The following is a 25,226-nucleotide window of genomic DNA, read 5'->3' as shown; positions in this document are numbered from 1 at the left end:
ACTCTATTTCACATTCTCAAAGGACATGAAGATACTGCACTGAGAGCTGGGGCTCCTGGGTGGCTCAGTCAGTTGAGCAGCTGAGTTTTGACTTTGGCTTGGGTTGTGATCTCAGGGTCATAGGACCGAGCCTCATGTAGGGCTCCCTGCTCAGCAAGGAGTACGCTTAGGAGTCTCTCTCTCCTCCACTCACTCCGCCCTGCCCCCACTTGTACTCTCTAAATAAATAAATAATAAATATTTTTTAATATTAAAATAATAAAAATAGAATGCTATAAAAAAGAAACACTCACAGATTAATAAAGACTACAGACTGAAAGTGCAACAGATTCAAAACAGGGAACTGGAATTTAAAAAAGGTAAGAGCCCTTGGTGGCAGAGGGGAAGGGAAGGTGACCCTTTGTGGGGGGGAGGGGTTGCTGATACCTGTCAGGGTTGTATCCCTGAAGAGACAGTATGCTTGCACTGGAGCTCAAAGGACAAGTAGGGACTTTCGGAGGAGAAGGAGGCCGTTGGGAAGAGGAAAAACGTCAGGTGGGAAAGAGAACAAGAACATTGTTGCCAGAGAACAGAGCCTGAATGGAAAAAGGCAGTGGGCCAGGTCCTGATGGGCCTTGGAGACCTTAATTCTATTTAGAAGACATGGGCACTTTGGTTGTTTCTGTAGGAAACTGTTCTGGCTTCTTTCTGGGGCTGGGGATAAAAGAGCACATCTTATCTACACCCGACGTTTTCTATCAGGTCTACTCTCAGTTTTGATTATATGGGTGTGTGTGTGTGTGTGAGAGAGAGAGAGAGAGAGAGAGAGAGACGGAGAGAGACAGACAGACACTGCAGAGCATGAGCAAGCGAGCTGAAGGGCAGCAGAGTCTGTTCTCATGGAGAGAGAGCAGGAAACCATTCCACAACTTTCCCCTGACAGTGTGCACAGACCCACTCTGGCTCGGGAACACAGTGCTTACAGTTTAGGAACAAGGGCGAATCTCATCCTGCTCAACAGCTCGTCCTCTTGAAGCATGACCAGGGCAACGGGATACATCTGGTCAAAGTCAAAATGAAACTGCACTCCAGCTGGAGGGTCACGAAGGAAATTCCTCTTGTCCTTTAAGGAAAGGGGGAAAAACATGGGGGAAACCACAGTATGCAATTAATATGAAACAATGCGTCCCTGATTTGACAGATACTGAGTTCTCCTCAAGATTCCAGCCACAACGTCCACTGAAGTGTCATTAACTTGTCTGTTGAGAGAGTGGAGAACGGCAGATCCTGTCACATATTTAACATTCTCAACTGAAGAGAGCCTCATGGGAGGCCAGGAAATTCAGTCGTGCAATTAGTTTGAAATTAGAGTTTAAAATCATATGAATACGTTTGTTTCAGTGCAGAATAATCTCAGAAAACTGGCTGCTTAAATCTTAGGAACTGGTTACTAACAGCACCGGTCAGTTTCATCTCATCTTGCCCGTGTTAGATTTTAATAGTATTTTTGGTTTTTGAGAATTCCTATATTAATAAAGCAAGAATAAATCTGAACCTAAATGGATTTTAGTTATTTGACTTTCCAGGCTAAAAACTGCCAAGCCTGAAGCGGCCCCATCACGGTTCACCCGGATCTCTACAGCAGCCGCCGAAGGGACAGCTGTCTCCGGCCCCATTTTCCTCACCCAGGGCAACCCACTTTCTACCCTGCCCAAGAAAAACATGCGTTTTACCTACTACTAAAATCCTTCAATGACTCCTCTGTCGCCTTTAAGATGAAACCCAAGCTTATGAGAAAGGTATAAAAAGGTCTTCAAGACTTGGCTTCCCACATCCGCAGCCTGCTGTCCAGTCATCCCCACGCGCTCACAACACTCCCTGTCGGAACCTCCAGCCCCGCCCTGCATCCCCCAAATATCCACACACTCTCCTCCCAAGACTCAGTACCAGCTCCAATGTCATCAGTTCTGGGAAGCTTCCCCGAGATCATGCCCTCCCCTCTCCAAAACCAGCGAGCTGCCCCTCCCCTCCCCTCGGTGCTTCGCTACCATCCTGTGTGACAGAGCTCCTCCCAGGGAGTGACGCTCGGTGTCCTCATCCAGCAGCTGTCCAGTAAGCCCTTCAGGCTCTTGGAGGGCACATCTGATCTACCTCCAGTCCTAGGGCAAGGCTGGCCCAGAGGAGGTTCTAAAAACAGTTTGCTGAACTGAGCTCTCACAACTACCTAATGATAGCATTATGCCCTAAGGGTTGCCCCAACATAAGGAGCTTAAAGGGTTACTCTGCTGTACTGTCTTAATTGTCCCTACGAGTGCTCAGCAAGTCAGAGAATGTGAGGCGACTCTGGCAGAGATTGCTAATTATGTCCCAGTATGCCTTCCTTCCTTCCTTCCTTTTAGGATCGCAACTCTTGAGCTCCAGCTGGGCATGTGGCCACCCAGCCGGAGACCGGATTTCCCAGGCTCCTGGGCATCTAGGAGCGACCATGCATCTAGGCTGCCAAAGGGACGTAGGTCTGAGTGAGAGGTACAGTTTCTGAGTCTCATCTTTCAAACAGTCTGGCATGCCCACCCACCTCTTTCCCAAATCCCATAGGCTACAATGCACCCATGGTCACGGGAGCTGCCTTCCCCATACAGAAGGCAGACAACACCCTAGAGGCTGGCACAGGAAAGGATTCAGACAGGAAACACAGGTTTGTAGATGACTTTGGAGGCAAAGCACCCCTACGTGGAACATCTATCTCTGGACTCTTACGTGACGGAGAAAGAGGGAGGGAGACAAAGTCACAGCTTCTCCAACCTTCCATATTTTGGGACTTCTCGATTACAGCAATTTAGTCTACCCCTTACCAAATTCAGCAGCCACTATAAAGGATGTACTGAAGATCGTTCAAAGCCTCTGCGCCATGCTAAAATCGGGAGTGCTCTCTTGTAGGCGTGTGTGTGCCTCACCCATTCCGCCGATGCCCATCTGGCACCTGCTGTGCTCCAGGCACTGTGTCACCTGCTCAGCAGGGCCCAGCACAGATGGAGTCCCTGCCGTCACGGTGTTCCTATTCCAGTTGTCGGGGGTAGGGGGTGCGTGGCATGAGACAGACAAAGGCTCAGACTGCTAAGGCTCCAAGAAGGGGCAACTGGTGGAGGGCTGAAAGGATGGCAAGGGAGGAGGTGACGTTTGAGACGAGACCGTATGGAATGGTGTCGGGTGGGGTTCCAGGAAGACGGGACAGTTCCTGTCCTGTTCCTAAAGCAGGACAAAGCTCGGTTTGCTTGTACACCAGAAAGAAACAGTGGCTGGGGTGCTGGGAGGCAGAGCAGTGGGGCACAAGGGAGGAGAGGTGTGGAAAGCCAAGGGCTTAGAAGCCAGCGGAGGGAGTTCAGATCTTAGCCTACAGGAGATGAGATGCCATCAGAAGTCTCTAGGCAGGAGAGGGACACGAGGGATTTGTACCATAAATGGACCCCTGTGACTGCTGATGTGGGCTTGTAGGGAAAGGGACAAAGATGGGACAGCAGCTGGGATGCTGGGGACAGGAGACGATAGCATCAGGACCACGGTGGTGGCAGTGGAGTGGAGCAGCGGTACATTTTGAACATAGTACTGTCAGGGTGTGGGCGAGCCCTGGGCTGGGCAGCAGGGCGGCTGCGGGGAGGTATGACTGCAGGCAGACGCCGAGGCTGGCGACCAGAGAAAACTGGTGGATAGCCGGAATCTTATTTTGCGATGGAGGAGAAGAGAAGGACAGAACAGATCTGGGGGACAGAGGAGCTATGGGGATTGACTGGTGAGTATCTGATGTTTACCCTCAAATGACAGCCTCACTGTCCCAATTTGCTTCTGGAGAAAAGCATCATGTGAGGTCAGCATCAAGCCTGGCCATAATACAGTAAACAAAATACATGGGGTTCACACTGAACTCATAATGGATGCTCAGGCCTTTGTGAGTTTTACTAATGGAAAGAAAAAAACCTTAAAATGTCCTGGGGGAGGGCAATGATGGACGGGAAGTAAAGACCAGTTCTTTGTCTGTTTCCTAGACTAAAGGTCCATTTATGACATTGGCTAAAAAAGAAAGAGAGTGGATTAAAAACAAAGCCTGAAAATCAATGATATGGAAAAAGCCCCATTTGCTGAGTCCTATGCCAGGCAGGCTGCTGGGTGCTGAGAACAGAGATCAAAGTCAGCTTTTGCCTGCTAAGAACGCACCTAGTGGAGACACATGTTAAGTAGTGAGGGTCACATTTGGGAGTCACATTCTCACGCCTGTACATGGCGATAAAAGCCCCTATCTACCTCACAGACGTGCAGTAAAGCTCAAAGCAGATAATGCGAAAGAAAGTTCTTTCTGAAACTGTCAGGTGCTGTACAATTGTTAACGGTATCACTGTGTTCCCTCTGAAGTCTCAAGAGAAATTTTTGTGGGCCAGCAAATATTTTTTTTTCAACTTCAGTTTCAAATATATTTAACAGTTAAAGAGAAAATTTAGACTATAATCTTTTCATTCAGATGAACTAGAATGCTACCTAGAAACTTTATATGATACTGTATCTCAAAGATTCTCTTAATAACAGAAAATAATCCTAAGACTGAAAGAATAATAAATCCTAAGACTGAAAGAATTATTTTGTGTAATAGATTATACTTTACCGTTAAGAAAAAAAACTTAAGGAGAAGCAGGTTAAAACTGGGGGTGGCGGGGGAGACTTAGTGGGGGAAAACTGTGAAAGTTGATGTGTACAGTCCTAACAGCTCAAAACATTTTAAAAATTGTATAGAAGAAAAACATTCTACGGATAAAATCATGATAGGAAAAAAGTATTTCTATACAGGGAATCATAGATACTTACAGCTGATAAGGCCAGGATTTGTTGTTGAATTGTTTCTTCATCATTACTATCAACCCATGGGGGCACTGCTGCTTCTAAAGGTTTTCAATAACAAAGGAAAGAGAAAAACAGTTTACGAGGGTTACAATGCAATCTGTGGTTTGAAAGAATGAGAGTTTCCACATCATCATTTTAGCAATTTACTAACAAGTTCCAAACATAAACATTCATTATAATTCCCAGATGTGATATATGACTAAAGCATGTATGCATTCGGTAAAAAAAAAATTACTTAAATTATACAGAGAAATTGGGCAACACCTTGACCAGGTGACCCAAGTCATCATGACCAATGAGAAAGAGAGGGCCGCTGTAGGCCTCCGGAGGAGATATGCTGAGGGGGACACAACATCATCTACGTAGTATTCTGGCTGAGAATGCGTAATCTAAATCTAACAGTGAGGAAATTTCAGACAAAGTCCAACTGAGGAATGGTTTATTTTAAAAAGGAAGAGGGAGGGGCGCCTGGGTGGCTAAGTGGGTTAAGCCTCTGCCTTCGGCTCAGGTCATGATCTCGGGGTCCTGGGATTGAGCCCCCCCATAGGGAAATCTCTGCTCACCGGGGAGCCTGCTTCCCCCACAATCTCTGCCTGCCTCTCTGGCCTACTTGTGATCTCTCTCTTTCTCTCTGTATCAATTAAATAAATAAAAATAAAATCTTAAAAAAAAATGGCAGATTTGTTTCATCACTTATCAGCTGAGTAACCTTCAGCAAATTACTTAACCTTGCTAATCCTTCCTTTTACTAAAGAAGGTATTGTATAGGGACGCCTGGGTGGCTCAGTTGGTTGGGCAGCTACCTTCGGCTCGGGTCATGATCTCGGGGTCCTGGGATCGAGTCTCGCATCGGGCTCCTTGATCGGCAGGGAGCCTGCTTCTCCCTCTGCCTCTGCCTGCCTCTCTGTCTGCCTGTGCTCACTTGCTCTCTCTCCCTCTGTCTCTGACAAATAAATAAATAAAATCTTTTAAAAAAAAAAAAGGTATTGTATATAAAGTACCCCCCACGTAGCAGGTACTCAGGAACTGTTAATTTCTCCTGTTCCTCCCTTCCTTCCCCTCAACACTAGGTCTCTGCTCAGCTGTCTTCATGCTTGACACACTTTTCACTGAGGTCACATTCTCATGGTTTTTACATGACTAACAATCTCTACTGGTAGATGGAATTCTCCATGCTTCAAACAGGAATCAACTGCCACTGCTGGAACCCATTCAGTTAATTTAGAGCAATGCTAGCCAAAAGAACTTTCTGCAGTGATGGAAATGTTCTAGGTTTGCACAATCCAACAGAGAAGCCACTAGGTCCCATGTGGCTGTTGGGCCCTTGAAATGTGACTAGTGCAACTGAGCAAGGGCATTTTCCTGATATGCCACTGCATTCCCTTCCCTGCCTCTGTACATGATCCTCTCACCTGGGCTCTAATGGGCTCCTCAAAACTGAAAGTGCCTCCAATCTTCACCCTACTCCCTCAAAGTTCCTATCTCAGAGGCTCTAACCAGTTCCTATGCCAAGTCTCTAAGCCAGGATCACTTGCACTGCTTCCCACAAATCACGAAGGTATGCTAATTTGTATAGATTATTTGTCCCAAAGATCTGCTTTACACTTTGAGTTTACCTAGGCATGACCATGCCTGATTCACCACATGACTAAGTAGCTCTTTCTGAATTTGTAGCACTGTACAAACTGATCGAATTATTTTACCCCTTTGTCAAATTCAAAGACATGAGGCCAGTTTTGTGTTTGAATGATATCCGAACAGCAGAAGTAGACATTCTGAGACCCAATAACTATCAAACATTTAAACGAGCACTTGTCAGTAAAGAAATGTATTGAGGGGCACCTGGGTGGCTCAGTTGGTTAAGTGTCTGACTTCGGCTCAGGTCCTGATCTCAGGGTCCCGGGATCGATTCCCGCTTTAGGCTCCCTGCTCAGCGGGGGGTGTGTGTTGGTGTCTGCTTGTCCCTCTCCCTCTCCCCCTGCTCTCTCTCTCTCTAATAAATAAATAAAATCTCTTTATATAAAAAAAAAGAAATGTACTGAGTAACTTCCCACAACACCATGTGACTTTTCCTAGCCCTCTGTCACTCTGCTGGAAAGCTCTTTCATTTTTTCCTCCCGAAAAGAATGGGAAGAGAGCCAACTTTTGCTAAGTGCCTATTATGTGTACATCACATACTGTGCTGGACATGTTCTAAACCGAGAAATGAAAGCTCACTCTCCTTCAGAGCCAGCTCCCCAAGACGGGCCATCACCCACTGGTCTCACCCTCCATCCCAGGCACAGGGAACAATATCCTTCCTTCCTTTAACGCCCAAAGGTTTATGAGCTTGTCTCCCCCAACTAGTCTTTCTGCTGCCTGAAGGATGGGGCTGTTACTTACACATTTTTCTATTGTCAAGAGCCTTTAGTGTGGTGTCTGGTACACTAGTAAGTGCTGGCAGGTAAGTATCTTGTGTACAAAAAACCAGTATCATACCTGACTTTTTGGTATGCTGTTCCTCAACAAATTTTTTCTGTTCCTTCTGAAAATCTCCTATAATTGTCTGTTAAAAAATATATAAAGAGGCAAGTTACTTTGAGAACTTTATTATTAGGTAAGAATTACCTTTAAGATTTGGAAAGTCAGGGAGATAGTTTATTAATTTTCTTCAAATGGTTTAAAAAAGTAGTACTTACCCTTTCCCCAACAAACAGAAATTCAACATTTCTGAATTTTAAGTATATAACTCTTTTTATGATAGATTACCTTTTCAAATGCAAAGATAAACTGAGTTAAAAACTGAATTTTTGCTTTAGTCCAAAAAAACAATAAAAGCCAAGTCTAATCTCATTCTAACAAATACTACAATAATAAGCTAGCTAAAGTTTAACTGATGACCTCCTTAGCTCAAATAATTACCAACATAAATGAAATTCCCTGCGCCTGCATTCTACCACTGCAGGAAATGAACAAACTTACTTCAAGTCTTAAAAGTGCAATTTCTAATGGGTTAGGACTTTAAACACCTAGATGAATGATGCAAAGACATAAATATATGGAAACAGTTACAGTTTAAAATTAAACTCACAATATAAAAAGTTTAGTGTTACCCAAGATTACCAGTGTATTTTAGAATATATTAAAATTAAAACCAAGGTTATTTAAATCATAGTTACTTCTTATACCCAAGAACCTCAAAACAATTAATATTTTTATCAGAATATGATACCCTACTTGGGTTAATAAAGTTCATAAAAAGGGATAATTAGCTGCTAATGAATTTTGAAAGATGTTTAAATGTACCTTATCAATGATGTCATCTATCTTTCCTTCTTCTACTGATTTCTTTATTGTCTGTGCTGTTTCAGCAACTGATTCAGTTATCTTTTTTGTAGCAGCAGTTGCAAAGCTAAAGAGATAGTCTGTAAAGAATAAAAGACAGTCTATGCTCCATTCAAGTACAATGGTTTTTATATTTGTGATTGTTCCCTTAAAGAGCTCTCATGGGAATCTTAAACCGTAGGGCATGATTCCTGCTAAGCAGGACTTCAAATACCGAGAGTACTCCACTTTCTGGGTGGACGAGCCATCCACACACGGCCTTTAGCTCATCCCTTTCAAAGAGCGCTAGCATACTCCCACCCCTTCTCCCACAGAAGCTGTTTCAGACTTGCCTTTCTCCAGCTTCTCATTTTAATTTATCTCAGTAGATAATCTCCCTTCCAACTTCAGAAAAAAGATCAAGGCTCCTTGCACTTTCCTTCTTTTCTAGACCCTAAATATCCTATTTTATTTTTTCCTTCCCTCTTGTCCAAAGAAAATATGCCCTTCCTTCCCTAGGGATTATGGACATTGGGGAGGATATGTGCTTTGGTGAGTGCTGTGAAGTGTGTAAACCTGGTGATTCACAGACCTGTACCCCTGGGGATAAAAATATATGTTTATAAAAAATTAAAAATTAAAAATTAAAAAAAAAAGGGGTGGGTGGGCGCCTGGGTGGCTCAGTGGGTTAGGCCTATGCCTTTGGCTCAGGTCATGATCTCAGGGTCCTCGGATCGAGCCCCGCGATCGAGCCTCCTCTCTCCCTACTTGTGATCTCTGTCTGCCAAATAAATAAAATCTTAAAAAAAAAAAAAAAAAAAAAAGAAATCTTGGCAAGTCCTAATATAAATATAAATCACCCTCTTAACTAATAATAATGAGCAAATACGCAGAGTAAGATTAAAACTGGAACACATAGGGGTGTCTGGGTGGCTCAGTCAGTAAGTGTCCTCCTTCAGCTCAGGTCATGATCCCATGGTCCTGGGATCGAGCCCTGCATCAGGTTCCCCACTCAGCAGGAGACCTGCTTCTCCCCCTGCTCGTGCTCTTTCTGTGTCAAATAAATAAATAAGATCTTTAAAAATAAATGAATAAATAAAAATAAAACCAGAACACGCAAACTTTCATCTTTACAAAACAAAGCAAAAGCACAAAATTAACTTTCCTGAAGACTTGAAAAGACAAGTACCAAGGCTTTATCGCAGCTGTAACATAAAGATCTGTACATAGCAAGTACACTTTGAAGTCCACACTGTATACAACGTAGGCTGCGGGAAGCAACCTCAGGCAGGTTCTAAAGCGGACTTGCTGGGCAACTGGCCTTCCAGCCTCATCTGTGGGAAGCACTCTCTGTTAGGGAGGTCTTGCCTTGGCTACTCGCACCTGCTGAGGGCAGGCAGGTGGACTCTCACAGCACTCAGCAGGGGGGCAAAGCCAGATAAGAATGGCAAAGGGAGCTCAGAACATGGGATTAAATCCTCACCGGTGCCTGGTATCTCTTCCAGAGAATCAGGCAACTGGTACTGTCTATCTGGGAGCAGCAGAACTATCTGCCAATCTGAAGGACTTTCTCTCGCACTTTCTGTCACCCTTACCATAAACAGTCTACTTTCTCCCATTATGTCTGGTGGCACTTACCTGTCAGTGATGTCAACAACCCATTGTGACTATACTATAGGCTATGACTTGCCTCTGGTTTCATTCTTGCCGTTCTTCCCCCTCCTATTCTACACTCACGTGACCCTAAGAAATTCTTGAGGATCTCCAAGGACGTCTCAGATACATTATTCCTTGGTTTGAAACATTTAGCTGCCCTTCCTTTATCTGGCTAACTCTACGTATACTGTGGGTTTCTGCTTACATAGCACTTCTCAGGCAATGTTCCCTGGCTCCTTGACTAGAGCAAGAGCTCTGGAGATGTGTTCTCTCAACATCTGTGTTGTCAGACCAACAACATTCACGACACTATACTGATTACTTGGTGGTTCTGTCTTCTCAGACTGAAGGCCCGCCTTAAGTCCCACTGCGGCAGGGATCGAGGTTGTCTGATTCACCAGTGTATCCTACAGAGTGGTGCAATGAATGTGGTAGACAGCCAGATTATTTTGTAAAAATATTCTTTGCTGATAGTCAAAGAAAGCCAAAGTTCTAAAAGAGCAGGATTCCTTTTAAGATTTTCTCAGGAAAATATTTTAAATTAGAATCATCATTTTTATTCTAAGGAGAACTGCCTTTTAAAAACTGGTATTTTAGGGGCGCCTGGGTGGCTCAGTGGGTTAAGCCGCTGCCTTCGGCTCAGGTCATGATCTCAGGGTCCTGGGATCGAGTCCCGCATCGGGCTCTCTGCTCAGCAGGGAGCCTGCTTCCTCCTCTCTCTCTCTCTCTCTCTCTCTCTGTCTGCCTCTCTGCCTACTTGTGATCTCTCTCTGTCAAATAAATAATAAAATCTTTAAAAAAATGTTTAAAAATAAACCTGGTATTTTAGGGGTGCTTGGCTAATTGGAAGAGCGTGTGACTGTGGATCTTGGGGTCATGAGTTCGAGTCTCACATTGGGCATACGAATTACTTAAATAATAAATAAACTTAAAAAAATTAAAACTGGTATTTAGCATACTAAATCTCAATCCTCAGATTTTAATGATTCCCAAGAGTGGAATACATGAATACAGAGAACACTGGAGGAAGTATAGTTCTTGTCCTCAAGGAATGTCCTTATTTCTAAACAAATAAGCCAATAAAAGGCTCAAAGACAAGAGGACCAAGAATAATCATTGAACAGAGGCACTCAGAGGGAGGGAGGGAGAAGGTCTCCCAAGAGTAATTAGAGTGGACTAGATTCCGAAATTAGAGGGAGTGGGGTATGGGAAAGCGTGACAGGAGATTTTCAAGTAAGAAGCTCATAAAGAGAAGAAGTGGTTTATTAATTTTGCAAATTAATATATTGGGTGACACCAAGTTAAAGACAGTTTTCATTAACTGGTTAGAAAAAATTGAGACGAAGATAAGAGTTAACAGGAAGTAACAGGAGTACAATGTCCACTTCAGGAACATAGGCACAAAGAGAAGGTCTGAACTAAAGCAGCAACCCAAGAAGAAAAGGAAAACTAGATAAAATGGCTCTCGGTGAGTAAGACTACACAACCTTATGGAAGGAGGGAGCAAACTGCTAACAATGAAAATAGTAATTTTAATCTCACAATCATCCTGGGAAGCATAGGTATAATCTCCCCAGTTTACAGATAGGTAAGCCAAGGCTCACAAAGGATAAATGATCTGCCCATTAAGATAGTGGCAGACTCTGCCGACTGCCTAGCCAATGCCTATCCCCATCCTCCCTGCCAAAACCACCCCAATTTTGGGATCCAAGCTCTTGACCATTTGTACTACCTTCCCCCATGGTAAACCTGGATTTGGCATCAGAACTGAATTAGTTATGTTACTTCTGTATTGAAGAACACATACATTCTTCTGTACTGAAGCACACATGTATTTTCCTACATACACACTAACTTTTGGGGCCTTCTTAGTTGCAAACTAGGCAAGTTAGACACCTAGAATTTGAAATGCGCTTTCCTTACAGAAAGAGGATGGCCTAATTAATACAGTTCCACTGCACCTACTAAGAGTACTTTTCAAAGGAGAAGAGGATGTAGCCCTTCCTCCATTTCTGGGCATGGACTGGTCTTCAGGACAGTTTTGAAAAAGCCAAAGCTCATTTTTGGCCATCCTTCCATATATTTAAACTGTGCGAATGACTCATGTATTTAACACTCTCAGAGATATGGGTTTGTTTGTTTGTTTTTCAAAAGAAGAACATAGATAAAGCTTCAATTTAGTCGACTTTAACAAAAACCAAGCAACCAATATGTGCTGAATAAGAAGTTACTTTGGGACGTGAGGCCTCCCTTTAGGGAGGTAGGGAGGAGCTCTTCAGTGAGTTCCCTTATAAACTGCCCTCCTTCTGAAGCAGGTAATCCTAGGAGAACAGAGTTCATCAGAAGGGAGGACCAAGAATAGGAAGGTTTGTTTTTGGGTGGGGGAGTGGAATCTAGGCCTGGGTGTCCACCATTTGTAACTGGTGAATTGCCTAAATTTACAAATAGATCACCAGGAACCAGAAATATTTAGGATCCAACCTTGAAGGCAAGCACTCAACAAGTGTTTACAAAACAAACTGGGCTTCCAGGAGAGTCCATGTAGATTTTAAAAGGCTAAAGAAACCAATCTATGTAGTGGGAGTCAGGCTCAGAGACACATAATTTCAGTTTTTAAGAGGGGGGTCTTTTGGGGGCACCTAGGTGGCTCAGTCGGTTAAGCCTCTGCCTTTCCAGGAGGTCACGATCTCCTGGAGGTCCTGGGATCAAGCCCCCCCCACCCAATGGGGCCTTCTGCTCAGCAGGGAGTCTGCTTCTCTCTCTCTCTCTCTCTCTCTCTCTTCCTCTCCCCACCGCTTTTCTCTGTCTCCCAAATAAATAAATACAATCTCTTTAAAAAAAAAAAAAAAAAGGAGAGAGGAGTCTTTTTAGATAACATACAGGGTGCCTGGGTGGCTCAGTCATGAAGTGTCTGCCTTTCACTCAGGTCCTGATCCTGGGGTCCTGGGATCCAGCCCCGCATCAGGCTCCCTGCTCAGCCGGGAGTTGGCATCTCCCTCTCCCTCTGTCCCTCCCTGCTGCTTGTGTTTTTTCTCTCTGTGTCAAATACATATATAAAATCTTAAAAAAAAATAAAATTTAAAAAAATAAAGATAACCTACCGCTTAGAATCAGTATGTAGAAAAATATCTGATCATCTCTCTTATCTTTCTGAAGGTTTATGTATAAACTAGAACCTTTACATCTTTTTAAAATAACATAAATTTCAGAACCAAAAGAACTCTCACTTATTTGGAAACTTTACGTTCACAATTTGTTTGTGGGCAAGGAAGTGAGGGTGAGGGCATACCTCCATCTAACCCAAACACCAAGAGTCTGGTAAGGAAAGCACGGGATGGGAGCATTAGACTCCAAAGTAGACACCCATATCAAAAATACATTTATTTTAGGGGTGCCTGGGTGGCTTAGTCAGTTAAGCATCTGCCTTTGGCTCAGGTCATGAGCCCAGGGCCTGGGACAGAGCCGTGAGACAGGATCCCTGCTCACCTGAGAGTCTGCTTCTCTCTCCCCCTCTCCCTCCCCCTGCTCCTGCTGTTTCTCAAATAAATAAAATCTTCAAAAAAAAAAAAAATAAGTAAATACAGGGATGCCTAGGTGGCTTAGGCGTTGAGCATCTGCCTTCAGCTCAGGTCATGATCCCAACATCCTGGGATCCAGTCCTACATCAGGCTCCTTGCTCAGCAAGGAGCCTGCTTCTCTCTCCACCTGCTGTTCCCCTTGCTTGTGTGCGCTCTCTCTCTCTCTCTGACAAATAATAATAAAATCTTTTTTTTAAAAAAAGAAGTAAATACAAATGTGAGGTTTCAAGTTGACAATAAAGCCCTTGCTGTTTTAAGAATTGATTTTTGGGGTGCCCGATGGCTCAGTCATTAGAGCATGTGACTCTTGATCTCAGGGTTGTGAGTTCAAGCCCCACACTGGGCATAGAGATTACTTTAAAAAAAGTGACTTTTGCGTGTCATCCTTGCGCAGGGGCCATGCTAATCTTCTCTGTATCGTTCCAATTTTTTAGTATATGTGCTGCCGAAGCGAGCACTAAAAAAAGTGACTTTTGATAGTCCCCTGAAGATCGACAAAAATGGTTCCCTATGTTCTATGAAATGGAGTAAACGCCCATACCCTGCTTTTCCTCTCAACTACCTAACATAGCCTTTCTGCTCTAGTCCAATTCATCTCAAATCCCTTTGAGTACTGCAAGCTCATTTCTTCTCAATTCTCTACATAAAGGGACAGCAAACAGTTGTTCCCTCTTTTTTAAATATTTTTTTAAAAGATTTTATTTATTTATTTATTTATTTTTAAAGATTTTATTTATTTATTTGAGAGAGAGAGAGAGACAGTGAGAGAGAGCATGAGCGAGGAGAAGGTCAGAGGGAGAAGCAGACTCCCCATGCAGCTGGGAGCCCGATGCGGGACTCGATCCCGGGACTCCGGGATCATGACCTGAGCCGAAGGCAGTCGTCCAATCAACTGAACCACCCAGGCGTCCCAAGATTTTATTTATTTATTGGAGGGGGGAGAGCGAGCACAGGCAGACAGAGTGGCAGCAGAGGCAGAGGGAGAAGCAGGCTCCCTGCTGAGCAAGGAGCCCGATGTGGGACTCGATCCCAGGACACTGGGATCATGACCTGAGCTGCTGCTTAACCAACTGAGCCACCCAGGCGTCCCCAGTTGTTCCCTCTTTAGAGATTTTGTTGCACAGCACTTAGTTTTATTTCTCTTGTGGAGTTTGGGGACCTTGAGCCAAGATTCTGTACTGCCATGTCTTGAGATTATGTCTGTTTTCCCTGTCCCTTCCCCAAACTTCTTGAATGTTAGAGCCTTTCTTATTCAAATATGTGTTTCTTCACTCTCAGGCTCCAGCCTCTCCTATGCCCTGGCCTTTTAGTAGATTCATAAAAAATGCCTGCTTAACTTAGTGACTACCTTTACTGCAGTTCTGTCACTTGTTGTGCCATCTGCTTTAGGCCCCACCTCCTCAAAGACGTTTTGATTATTTAAGCCCGCCAAGGTCTCCAGAATCAGAATTACCAGAGCTATGTGTTTCTTCTTCAAGCCTACTACTTTTACTCTCCTAATTAGACTGTGGCTCACAAAGAGTATGGGCTTTCAAATTAGACAGACCTAGGTTCAAATTGCACGTCTACCACTTACTATCAGTATAACTTTGAGCCATTAACTCTGGGCTTGTTCTCCCAACTCACTGGGAGGTTTAACAGATTAAATGAGATATCAAACATCTAGTAGCAAAGTTCAGACAAAATGGACAGCTACTTTCCTGTCTTTAAAAAAAAAAAAAAAAAATTCCCACTGCACCGACAAAGGAGACCAGCCTGAGAGGGAGGCCTTCCGTAACTGTTCCCACGATTTACTTCAGACAACTCACTGTGCCCTAAGGGCACAAAAGAGCACTTTCCCAACCAACTTATGCTCTTCAACGTCCCCCGCCCTGGTGCGGGTGGGGGCGTGGAGGTGAACGCTGGAGAACTCAACAAAAACCATTCCTTGTCAAACCTAAAGACGTCGAGACACACTGTTTTACGGAGGCCCTGGCTCCCAATGTTGACACACCTCGTCAAGACTGACCTGACCTCAGGAACTTCAGGCACAGGATTTGTTTGACTGCTAGATGAAGCTTCAGCCTTGCCCAGATCCTTACCAACTTCTCCCGTCCCAAGACGACCGAGTGACAAACTTCCTCCCCTTCCACCCAACCCACACCCCGCAACCAGTCGGGTCCGCGCACTCGGGCGTCAAGAAAAGGGAGCGGACACCGTCCCCCGCCCCCCGCGCCCCCCCGCTCTGGTCCTCAGGGCCGAAGGAGACTCACTGCCGAGGCCTTTCGCCTGGTGAAGAAGGAGTTCCTGGTTCCCCGCTTGACGCGGCTCCCCGTCCGCAGACTCGGACACCACTTCAGAGCACTGCTGGGGTGGAGCGTCTCCCTCAGATTGCCGGCCACCCGCCGCCGGCTGCTCCAAGCCAAACCAACTGCTCAAACCCCGGAACATCCCGCCCGCGGGGCCGCCACTGCGGTCCCGGTCGCCGGAGACCCTAACTGGCACGGCCGGCTCCGGACTTCACAATGCGCGTCTCCCAGGGAGATGGCCGGAAGTGCGACCCTGGAGCAGCCTCTCTATCCGTCTCCCCGTCTCTATGGCCGCTCTGCGCCAGCCGCGCGTACGTCATTTCCGCAAAAGGCCCCGCCCCGTAGGCCGTTGAGTTCAGTGACTTTATGACGTTCGTGGAAAGTAGACAATGGGTTTTCACAGCGTAGTCCCGCCCGGTCCTTTCTCCTCCGGTGACTGACCCAGACGTGTAAACGGCGTCTCTGTCACTCTAAGCAGCTTGGCTGCCGATTTAGCTTCGCCTTTTCAGGTCCAGCTGGGCCGTCGCCGCAGAAAAGGACGTCTTTAGCCCCTTTCTGAGTCCCAGTCAAAATTGGCCCAGGGCCAATTAGTCCAACAACTAATTTACAGGGAGTACAGAGGACTAAGGAAAGTGTTACAGGACATCACGGGATGAGGGTAGCAGAATCTAAGCCGTGAGAAACCACAGGACAAATGACCTTGTTTCTTCAAATAAATTGCAAGGAAGATAGGGGAAGGGGAACCTAGAGATTAGAAATGATTTAAGAGCCATAATCCATGGCAACCTGTGGATTTTATTTGGATCCTAATTCAAACAAACACTGAGGGGAAAAGCACGACATTTATAAGAACTGGAAATTTCAGTGCAGGATAGTTCATGAAATTAAGAAATTACTAAAATTTTAATTGTGGTAGCACATCCATGAAATTTAACATCGCAACCATTTTTAAGTGTACAGTTCAGTAGTGTTAAGTACATTTATATCGTGGTAACCAATCTCCAAAACTCTTCAAGTTGCAAAACTGAGACTGTACCCATTAAACAACTCCCCGTTCTTTCCTCCCACCAGCCCCTGGGACTCACCATTTTACTTTATGTCTCTATGAGTGTGACTACTCCAGGAACCTCATATAAGTGGAATCCTACCATACTTGTGCTTTCGTGACTAGCTTATTTCACTTAGCAGATGTCCTTGATGTTTATCTACATTGTAGCATGTGTCAGAATTTTCCTGAAATTCTGATTTAAAAGGCTACGTTTAAAAAAGGCTGAATGATATTCTGTTGTCTGTATACACTGCCTTTTGTTTATCCATTTATGTGTTCATAGACGTTGGGATGGTTAATTTTTAAATTGTGGCGATGGTATTGTGTGTACTTAAAGGAGTTCTTTTCTTTTAGACAGTTGTACTGAGATATTTCCCAGAGAAATGATAGGATGTCTGTCATTTGCCTCAAATTAATACAGAAAGCGGAGTAGAAAATGGGTAGGGATAGAGAAGAAACAAGGTTGGTCATGGTTTGACAGGTGTGCAAGCTGGTGTTTATACTTTTATGTATGCTGCTCTATACTTTTAACTTTTTCCATAATAACATGAAAATGAAAAAAAAAAACTGGTCGAGTGAACAGCTACCCCTCTAGAGCAGGGAGTGCATGAGCAGATTTCATAAGCACAGTCTTGAGCAATCTGTTGGCGAAAGACACCCATTATTCCTCCTCCTCCCACCTATTTCCAGTGTCCTGGGGGAGTATGTGGGGACAGATTATGACAGATTCTGATTCTGATTTCCCTGCTCTCCAGTTTTTCATCCTAAGGTATATTCACATTTCAGGTTCAGGAGTTTGGCTTAGTAAGGCCAAACAGCTTTTTTCTTTTTTTAAAAAAATATTTTTTTTATTTATTTGACACAGAGAGAGAGAGAGATCACAAGTAGGCAGAGCAGCAGGCAGAGAGAGAGGGGGAAGCAGGCTCCCTGTGGAGCAGGGAGCCCGATGTGGGGCTCGATCCCAGGACCCGGAGACCATGACTGGAGCCAAAGGCAGCGGCTTAACCCACTGAGCCACCCAGGCGCCCCGCCAAACAGCTTTTTAAAAAAGATTTTATTTATTTATTTGAGAGAGAGAGCACGAGCAGGGCAGAGGGAGAGGGAGAAGCAGACTCCCCGCTGAGCAGGGTGCCCAACTCGAAACTCATTCAGGACCTCAGGATCATGACCGAGGCTGAAGACAGAGGCTTAACTGACTGAGCCATCCAGGCACCCTAGAGTCAAACAACTTTATTGAGTTATGATTCAAATACCATATAATTAACATATTTAAAGTGTAGAATTCAACATTTTTTATATTATACTATTAATTTTTTAAACGGTAGTAAAATATATTTAACATAAAATCTGCTCTTTTAACTTTTTTCTTTTTCTTTTTTTAGGCTCCACGCTGAGTGTGGACCCCAGTGCGGGGTTTGAATTTCTGAACCTGAGATCAGGACCTGAGGTGAACTAAAAGTTGGACGCTTAACCGACTGAGCCACCCAGGTGCCCCTCTATTTTAACTATTTTTAAGTGTACGATTCAGTGGCATCAATGACATTTCAACCTGTTTTTAGAGTCTGGGTATTGATTTAGTTTTGAAAGTCAGGAGACATCTTAGGACCAGTGTTTTTTGGGATTTATGTCAGTAAGAACATGAAAGTAGTCAACACTCTACTGAAAAGGGATAGTTATTTCAGGTATGGTTGGACTGAGCCCAGAATTTCAGTCAGAGGCCTAGAGGAATGAAGATTCTAACGTCACCATCTAATAGATGAATAACCTTGACCTGTTATCTGTCCTTTCTGCCCTTCAAGTTTCTTCACCTGCAGAAATACAGTGCGGAGGTAGGGCCCAGCCCATTCTGCTCTACTTTTGCCTTATCTCCAGGTGTACCCAAAAACCACAAGAATGGCTCTGTTCCCCAGGGAAAGGTAAAAGTCTTCAAAATAAGAGATTGTATGAGCAATCAACTTAATGACAGACTTTGTATTCTCCTCTTTCTTTTTTCAATTCTTGTTTCTATGCTGGTTTTGGGCCATGAATAAACATTTATTTATTCATGACAATATTCTTGTCCCACCCAAATCAGTCCATCTGAATCCCGTTATCAAATTTGTTTTTCTCTTCATATTTTCTCCATTTTGTATTAATAATACAATCGTCATCATAATAATCCCTTTGTAGTCACAAAATATCTTTCATCTGTTAGCTACATAGAGGAATAGAATAAGCCGAAGGCAGACGCTTAACCGACTGAGCCACGCAGTGCCCCAAAAGTGTTTCCTCCTTTTCAAAAAATTTACTTATTGGCCTTCATGAAGACTGGGGCTTCCATATACTTCCCGCTGGGTGGAGCCTCTGTGTATTTTCCCTGAAGTTGACATCACCATGCCTAGTTCCTTCCTGATGCTTTCATGACACTCCTGTGTCATCCTTGGTGGGGAGAAATTCCCCTTTGCTTTGAAATTCATTGAATTTTTGCCATACAACCCTCCCCACCCATCCTTGTTGCTGTCTTCTATTAGCTTCTATTAGCTTCCACATTCACTGAAGATTTGGTTCCTTGGCCTCAAGATTTGGTTCCTTGGACTCCTCCAAGTTCCAGGGACCTCAGTGTCCCACACGCTGGCCTGGTGGTGCTTGACCGACTCATTTGACTCTGTTTCAGCTGTCAGACCCTAAACTGAATCATCTTCTGGAGTTATTCCCCCTTTGAAGTCTCCAGTGCCAACACCACAGCTGGTGACAGCGTGCCAGCTCCTTTATTCCCATAGGCCTTTGTCTTTAGTTCTGTCTCTTTTCTTCCTAGTCTATCAGCTCTACACTGCTCTCCATCCTTTCCTGTGTGGACTAGACTCCCAGTGGAGTACCACAATCTCACATTCTCTCAGGCCCTCAACTGCCTCAGTCACCTCCCTCTACTCAGCCCACAGACTGCTTTTATCATAAATATCCATATTTATATATCTACCTATAGATAGCTCATGAAATCATAGCGGGCATCATCACACACTATGGTTTCTAAACTCCCCTAGATCTTCAATGACACTTTTGTGAGTTGGTACTCCAGTAACTCACACTGGTTATTCAAAAATTTCACCACTTTGCTAACTTCCATCTCAACTCCAAACCCTTCTGTTGTCCAGTTAGAGCCTTTCTTGTTCGGTGGTTTGTGTATGTTCTTCCCTTCCCCTGAATAACCTGTGTCCTCTCCCAGCACCAGCCATCCTCCAAGTACTCTTAGAAAGTCAGTGGGTGAAGCCCTGATTAACCTCCCCGCACCCCACGTTTGTTTGTTTTTGTTACGCTAGTAATGTTTGACCAACTTTACTAATTTTTTCTTTTAAATTTTTATTTTACTTTATTTTTAATATTTTATTTTTTCATTTGACACACAGAGAGAGAGATCACAAGCAGGCAGAGACAGAGAAGGAAGAGAGCTCTCTGCTGAGACCATGACCTGAGCTGAAGGCAGAGGCTTAACCCACTGCGCCACGTAGGCGCCCCTAAAATTTTATTTTTAAGTAATCTCTGCACCCAACATGAGGCTTGAATTTACCACCCCAGAGAGCAAGAGTAGCGTGTTTCCACCAGCTGAGCCAGGGAACCCTGGAACCAGGTGCCCTAGGGAACTTTACTGATTTAAGGAGACGTGCGCCTTCAGGCCGTGAGCCCCTCAAAGGCAGGAATGGAGTTCTATTTGCGTCCTCTTAGCTTTTCTACAGTTCCTGGAGCGCAGTAAGGGATCCACAAACGTTTGTGGGCAGTGTGAAGCTCTTTACAGTGGGGAGAACTGGACGGGAGGACCCGAGTAAGGATCCCGCCTTGCCAAAAGGCAGGGGCTCGCCGGGAACGTGGCGTTCATCCGCGCCCCCGAAGTGCCTCTTCTAAGTGAGCCGCGGAGGGGAGGAGCAGTCCCCGGGCTGAGCGAGGCCTGGGGCCAAGTGCATCCAGGGCGGAGGGTGGCGGGAAGCTGTCTGTCTGAGGAATCACTTTTTAGGTGCTTGTTTTGGAGCGTTGCACAAACGCGGGTGCAAACCCCAAGCTCACCAGCGTGAGTCAGCGGGGCCCGCAGCAGCAGGAGAGGGAAAGGTGGGCGAGGAGGGCGCCGCGCACCCCGAGGCCCGCGCGGGCGGCGGGAAGGACCCGGTGGCGACAAGGGACACCCCTAGCGGCGGCCCCTTCCCCAGCCCTACAGGTGAGCGCGGGCCCGCCGCGGGGCGGAGCGCGCTGTCCCCACCGGCTACTCTCCCGGCGCCACCACCACCGCGCAGGTAACCTCCCGCCCGGACCTTCCCCGGACCCCCAGGGCCTCCGCGCTGGGGCCACCTGGCATCCCCTGGGCCTCCGCGCCCCCAGTCCAGGCGCGCACGTGGGGGCCGGGCGCCTTTGTCCCCTCGCCGATGGCGCCCGCGCCGAGTCGGAGAGGGGCGGGCAAGCGGCGCGTCCCCGCACCCGGCGCACGCAAGCCGCCGGCGGACGGCGGACGGCAGACGGGCGGGGGCCGGGGCTGCCCTGCCGGCGCCCGGTGCCGTCGGAACCCGCCCTGCCGCGGCCCACGATCGCGGCTCCGGAGCGTCGCGTCCCCGGGGTGCGCTTCTCCCCGCACGGGGCCTCGGAAGGGGGCGCAAGGGTCGGCTGCACCCCGGGCCCCATTTCTCCCTGGCCTCGGGAGCCCGGAGAGCCCCGAGATGGCGTTGGCGGAAGTGAAGCCCCGCGCGGAGTGAAATGGCCTTTCTGTCCCCTCCCCCGCGCAGTGCCCTCGCTAAACAACGACCCTAGTATTTCCCCCAGAATAGCTGTTTAGGGCGCACTGGGGCTGAGTACGCTGCTGCTACAAGATAGCTTTCGTTTGGCAACAGTTTTTACGGATTGGATGTATAATTTACATACAACAAAATGCCCCCATTTTAAGGGTGCAGATCAGGGATTTGACGAATTATACACCCGTGGAACCACTACCACCGCGTGGACGTACACCATTTCATTTCCGTCGTCCCGGGAAGTTCCCTCGTGCCGATTCCAGCCAGTCCACAACCCCTCTCCCCGCCCTGCCTGCTTTCTAGCATAGCTTAATTTTGCCTGCTTTCGAACTTAATAAAATGGGATCATTCAGTAAGTACTCCTGTTTTTGACTAATACTACTTTTTTAAATGGTCGTCATTTGAGAAGGTGTTTCTTGGTGCTCCTGATGTTTTCAGTTGCTCATGGGCCTGAGCTGTCCAGTGTGGTAGCCACTGGCCACGTGTGGCTCTTGACTATTGGAAATGTGCTGAGTCTGAATTGAGATGTGCTGAAATAGACACACTGAATTTTGAAGACCTAGAGCCCCCAAAAGGGGGGGACATAAAATACCTCACTAGCGAATTCTTATATGGTTTGTGTGTTAAAATGATAGTATTTTGGATACATTGGGTTAAATAAGATGTTATTAAAATTAACTTACGGTTTCTCTTTACTTTTTAAATATGGCTACTAGAAAATTTAAAATTACACAGGTAGTTGCTGTAATGTTTTTATTGGACAGCAGACAGAAGAGACTCTGCACACTCCTGTTTTGCGCAGGAGTTCTGCTCCCTGCCTATAAGAGCAAAGGAAAAACTTCAGCCTTCACAGGGGCAAAAACAACTCGATTCAAGGAGGTAGCTTGAAGAGCCTGCTTTTTCCTATAGTTTTGAAACTTGCTTCAAACTTGTTTGCTTTCAAGAGGTAGAAAGGAATAGGTGTCTCCTTGGTATTAAATTACATTTTTTAAAAAAAGATTTTATTTATTTGTCAGGGAGAAAGCACAAGCAGGGGGAGAGGCAGGCAGAGGGAGAAGCAGGCTCCCTGCCCAGCAAGGAGAGGGATATGGCACTCTGCTTTGAGGACCCTGGGATCACAACCTGAGCTGAACACAGACGCCTAACTGGCTGAGCCACCTAGGATTCCCTTGAGTTACATTTTGAAGAAGGACATTGCAAAATACCTCATGTATTTAAAAAGGCATCTTGTGATTTTTTAAAAAGATTTTATTTATTTATTTGACAGAGATCACAAGTAGTCAGAGAGGCAGGCAGAGAGAGAGGGGGAAGCAGGCTCCCCGCTGAGCAGAGAGCCTGATGCGGGACTCGATCCCAGGACCCTGGATCATGACCGGAGCCAAAGGCAGAAGCTCTAACCCTCTGAGCCACCCAGGCGCCCCAAGGCATCTTGTGATTTTTGAAAAAATAGAAAAGTAGTCACTGCCTACACCCCAACCCCCTACGTATAAAAATTTAGCTTTTTGATGTAGTTTTGGTTAGTCTTAACTTAAAAACATAGTTGAGATAATATTATATTCAATTTTATATCCTTCTGTATAAGGGAGTTTTTTATGAAAAATTCTTAGGCTTCTTACAACCATATAATGTGACTTCACATGCATGCACTCTAGTTTTCAATGACATTTTTCGATTTTGCTAATTTTTACAAATACAAAGTCATTTTAATAGGGTGACAGTGCCAGTATAGGGTACAGTGACAGCAGTGCTCATTTTGTAACTGAACCAAACAAGAGTTTGCCCACCTGGTGCTCAGCAAGCCAATAAAAACTGATACTGAGTTTCTGCAGTGAAGGAAGATAGGCTATGTATTGGTATGGTGCTACCTATGGAGCAGAGAGGGAATGCTCTGAAGTCCCAAACTCCCCAGTGGCTTGCAAGTAAGGGTTTTTTAAGGACAAGATTTGGGGCAGGGTCTCCTGAGAAGGTGGACACCATTGCCTGGAGGCACGTGAGACCATGTGAGCTAACCAGGTACTCTCCTGCAACTTTGTCTGGTCCCCTGGAGGTTTTTCCATCTCAGGAGACTGGGAATCTGAAAAATATCTTTGTTCTTTATGTTAGAGATTTCATTAGGTACATCTGGTAATTATATCTTAAAAAATTTTTTTTTAAAGATTTTATTTATTTATTTGAGAGAGAGAGAGAGAAAGAGAAAGCATGAGCAGGGGAGGGGTAGGGGGAGAAGTAGGCTCTCTGCTGAGAGAGCCCGATGTGGGGCTTGATCATGGGACCCTGGGATCATGACCTGAGCTGAAGGTGGATGCTTAACCAGCTGAGCCACCCAGGTGTTGCGGTAAATATATCTTTATTTGTAAGTGAGTAGAGTTGCATTCCTACAGGTTCCTTGGCCAGTCCAGCTATGCCTGGGGGCGATATGACCTCTAGCTGTCATTCTTTCATCTCAACTAACAAAACAGATCCTGACTAAAAATTGCCTCTTACTCTCACAGGGAAGGTGAAGTCCAAGAGGGCAGGGACCTTGACTTTTTGTCTACCCCCATGTCCCCAGGACCTGGGAACATGTTAAGCATAATTGACCTATAATAAACATTTGTGAGCTGATTGAAAAATGATAACAGCTTTCATTAAGCACTTGGGTACTCACTTTGTAAATGCCCGCCCGCCTCTATCAGGCAGGCCCTGTTATGATCTCTGTGTACTGCACAGGTAGAGAAATCTGAGGTTTAGAAAAGTTGAAGAAGTCGTCCAGGGTCATAGCTGTAAATAACAGAATCAGCATTTGCACCCAGGCTGTCTGACTTGAGAGGAGGGATACTTACTGAAATAGAAGAAAGCAGCAGGAGCGGGGAGTGGGTAAGAGAGAGCTGCCTGTAAGGGTGGCTGTGTGGCTTAGTCATTAAATGTCTGCCTTCGGCTCAGGCCATGATCCCAGGGTCCTGGGATGGAGCTCCGCATTGGGCTCCCTGCTCAGTGGGAAGCCTGCTTCTCCCTCTCCCACTCCCCCGCTTGTATTCCCTCTCTCGCTGTCTTTCTCTCTGTCAAAGAAATAAAATCTGGAAGAAAGAAAGAATGAAAGAAAGAAAGAGAACGAAAGAAAGTAAAGAAATTACTCCTATAATGACTACCTGGGCCAGCAGGGCTGGAAAGAGGTGAATATTCAGATAGATTTTGGATCTATAGGAGGAGCATTCTGGGTTTGGATCCATGGTTAATCTTTTCAGCTAAATCTAGCTGGAGTGAGCAAAATGACTGGTGGCTAGAGAAGAGGAACAGTGGCCTTGAATGGGATCATCTGGAGTGTATAGAAAGGCAGGTCCAGGGACTTAGGGAAGCCATCGGGGATGGGACTTGTGTATTTTGGATGGTTTCAGTTCACTTGCCTTGACCGTGGTCGACTAGTTTAAATTGAACTCAGAGCACTGCAGTGAGATAACCTTATACACCTTCAAGTTCTGATCGTTTGATTTGAAAGGAGAGGAAACTACAAAATCAGTCTATTCCTTAGTTCATTTAATCCTCACACCCACCTATGAGATTTTTATAATGTCGGCATATATGAAGACCGATTTTTTTAAAAAAGGCTTTATTTTTTGGAGCAATTTTAGATTCACAGCAAAAATGAGCAGGAAGCACCGAGTTCTCATGCACTCCCTGCCCCTACAAGCATAGCCTTCCCCACTACCAACATCTAGAACCAGAGGGGTTCGTTTGTTACAATGGACGAACCTACACTGAT

At 45.4% G+C, this 25,226-nt stretch overlaps 2 protein-coding genes and 1 pseudogene across 5 annotated transcripts in view; 1 reads left to right on the top strand and 2 right to left on the bottom strand.

Annotated features, from left to right (window-relative positions):
• The window catches only part of SYAP1 (synapse associated protein 1), a 30,103-nt gene extending 14,146 nt beyond the window's left edge, over positions 1–15,957 (bottom strand). The window contains exons 1-5 of one of the 3 annotated variants that reach the window (XM_059157160.1): positions 15,656–15,957; positions 8,152–8,270; positions 7,345–7,411; positions 4,831–4,904; positions 963–1,102 (exon numbers count right to left, since the gene is read on the bottom strand). In XM_059157160.1, the coding sequence (XP_059013143.1) occupies positions 963–1,102; positions 4,831–4,904; positions 7,345–7,411; positions 8,152–8,270; positions 15,656–15,833 (578 nt within the window). In that variant the 5' untranslated portion in view covers positions 15,834–15,957. The remainder of the gene's footprint in view (positions 1–962; positions 1,103–4,830; positions 4,905–7,344; positions 7,412–8,151; positions 8,271–15,655) is intronic. The other 2 variants (XM_059157162.1, XM_059157161.1) reach the window with 2 other exon arrangements.
• LOC131822279 (U6 spliceosomal RNA) lies at positions 13,763–13,861 on the bottom strand (annotated as a pseudogene).
• Positions 15,958–20,643: 4,686 nt separating the features above from the next.
• The window catches only part of CTPS2 (CTP synthase 2), a 100,199-nt gene continuing 95,616 nt past the window's right edge, over positions 20,644–25,226 (top strand). Inside the window, exon 1 of one of the 2 annotated variants that reach the window (XM_059157041.1) lies at positions 20,644–20,998. The gene's annotated coding sequence lies outside the window, so the exon portion shown is untranslated. Of the gene's footprint in view, positions 20,999–21,703; positions 21,840–25,226 lie in introns of those variants that run through there. The other variant, XM_059157042.1, reaches the window with a different exon arrangement.

This window comes from Mustela lutreola, chromosome X, assembly GCF_030435805.1.
Source record: "Mustela lutreola isolate mMusLut2 chromosome X, mMusLut2.pri, whole genome shotgun sequence".
NCBI classification, from domain to species: domain Eukaryota; kingdom Metazoa; phylum Chordata; class Mammalia; order Carnivora; family Mustelidae; genus Mustela; species Mustela lutreola.
This window is presented reverse-complemented; position numbering and strand designations above follow the sequence as displayed.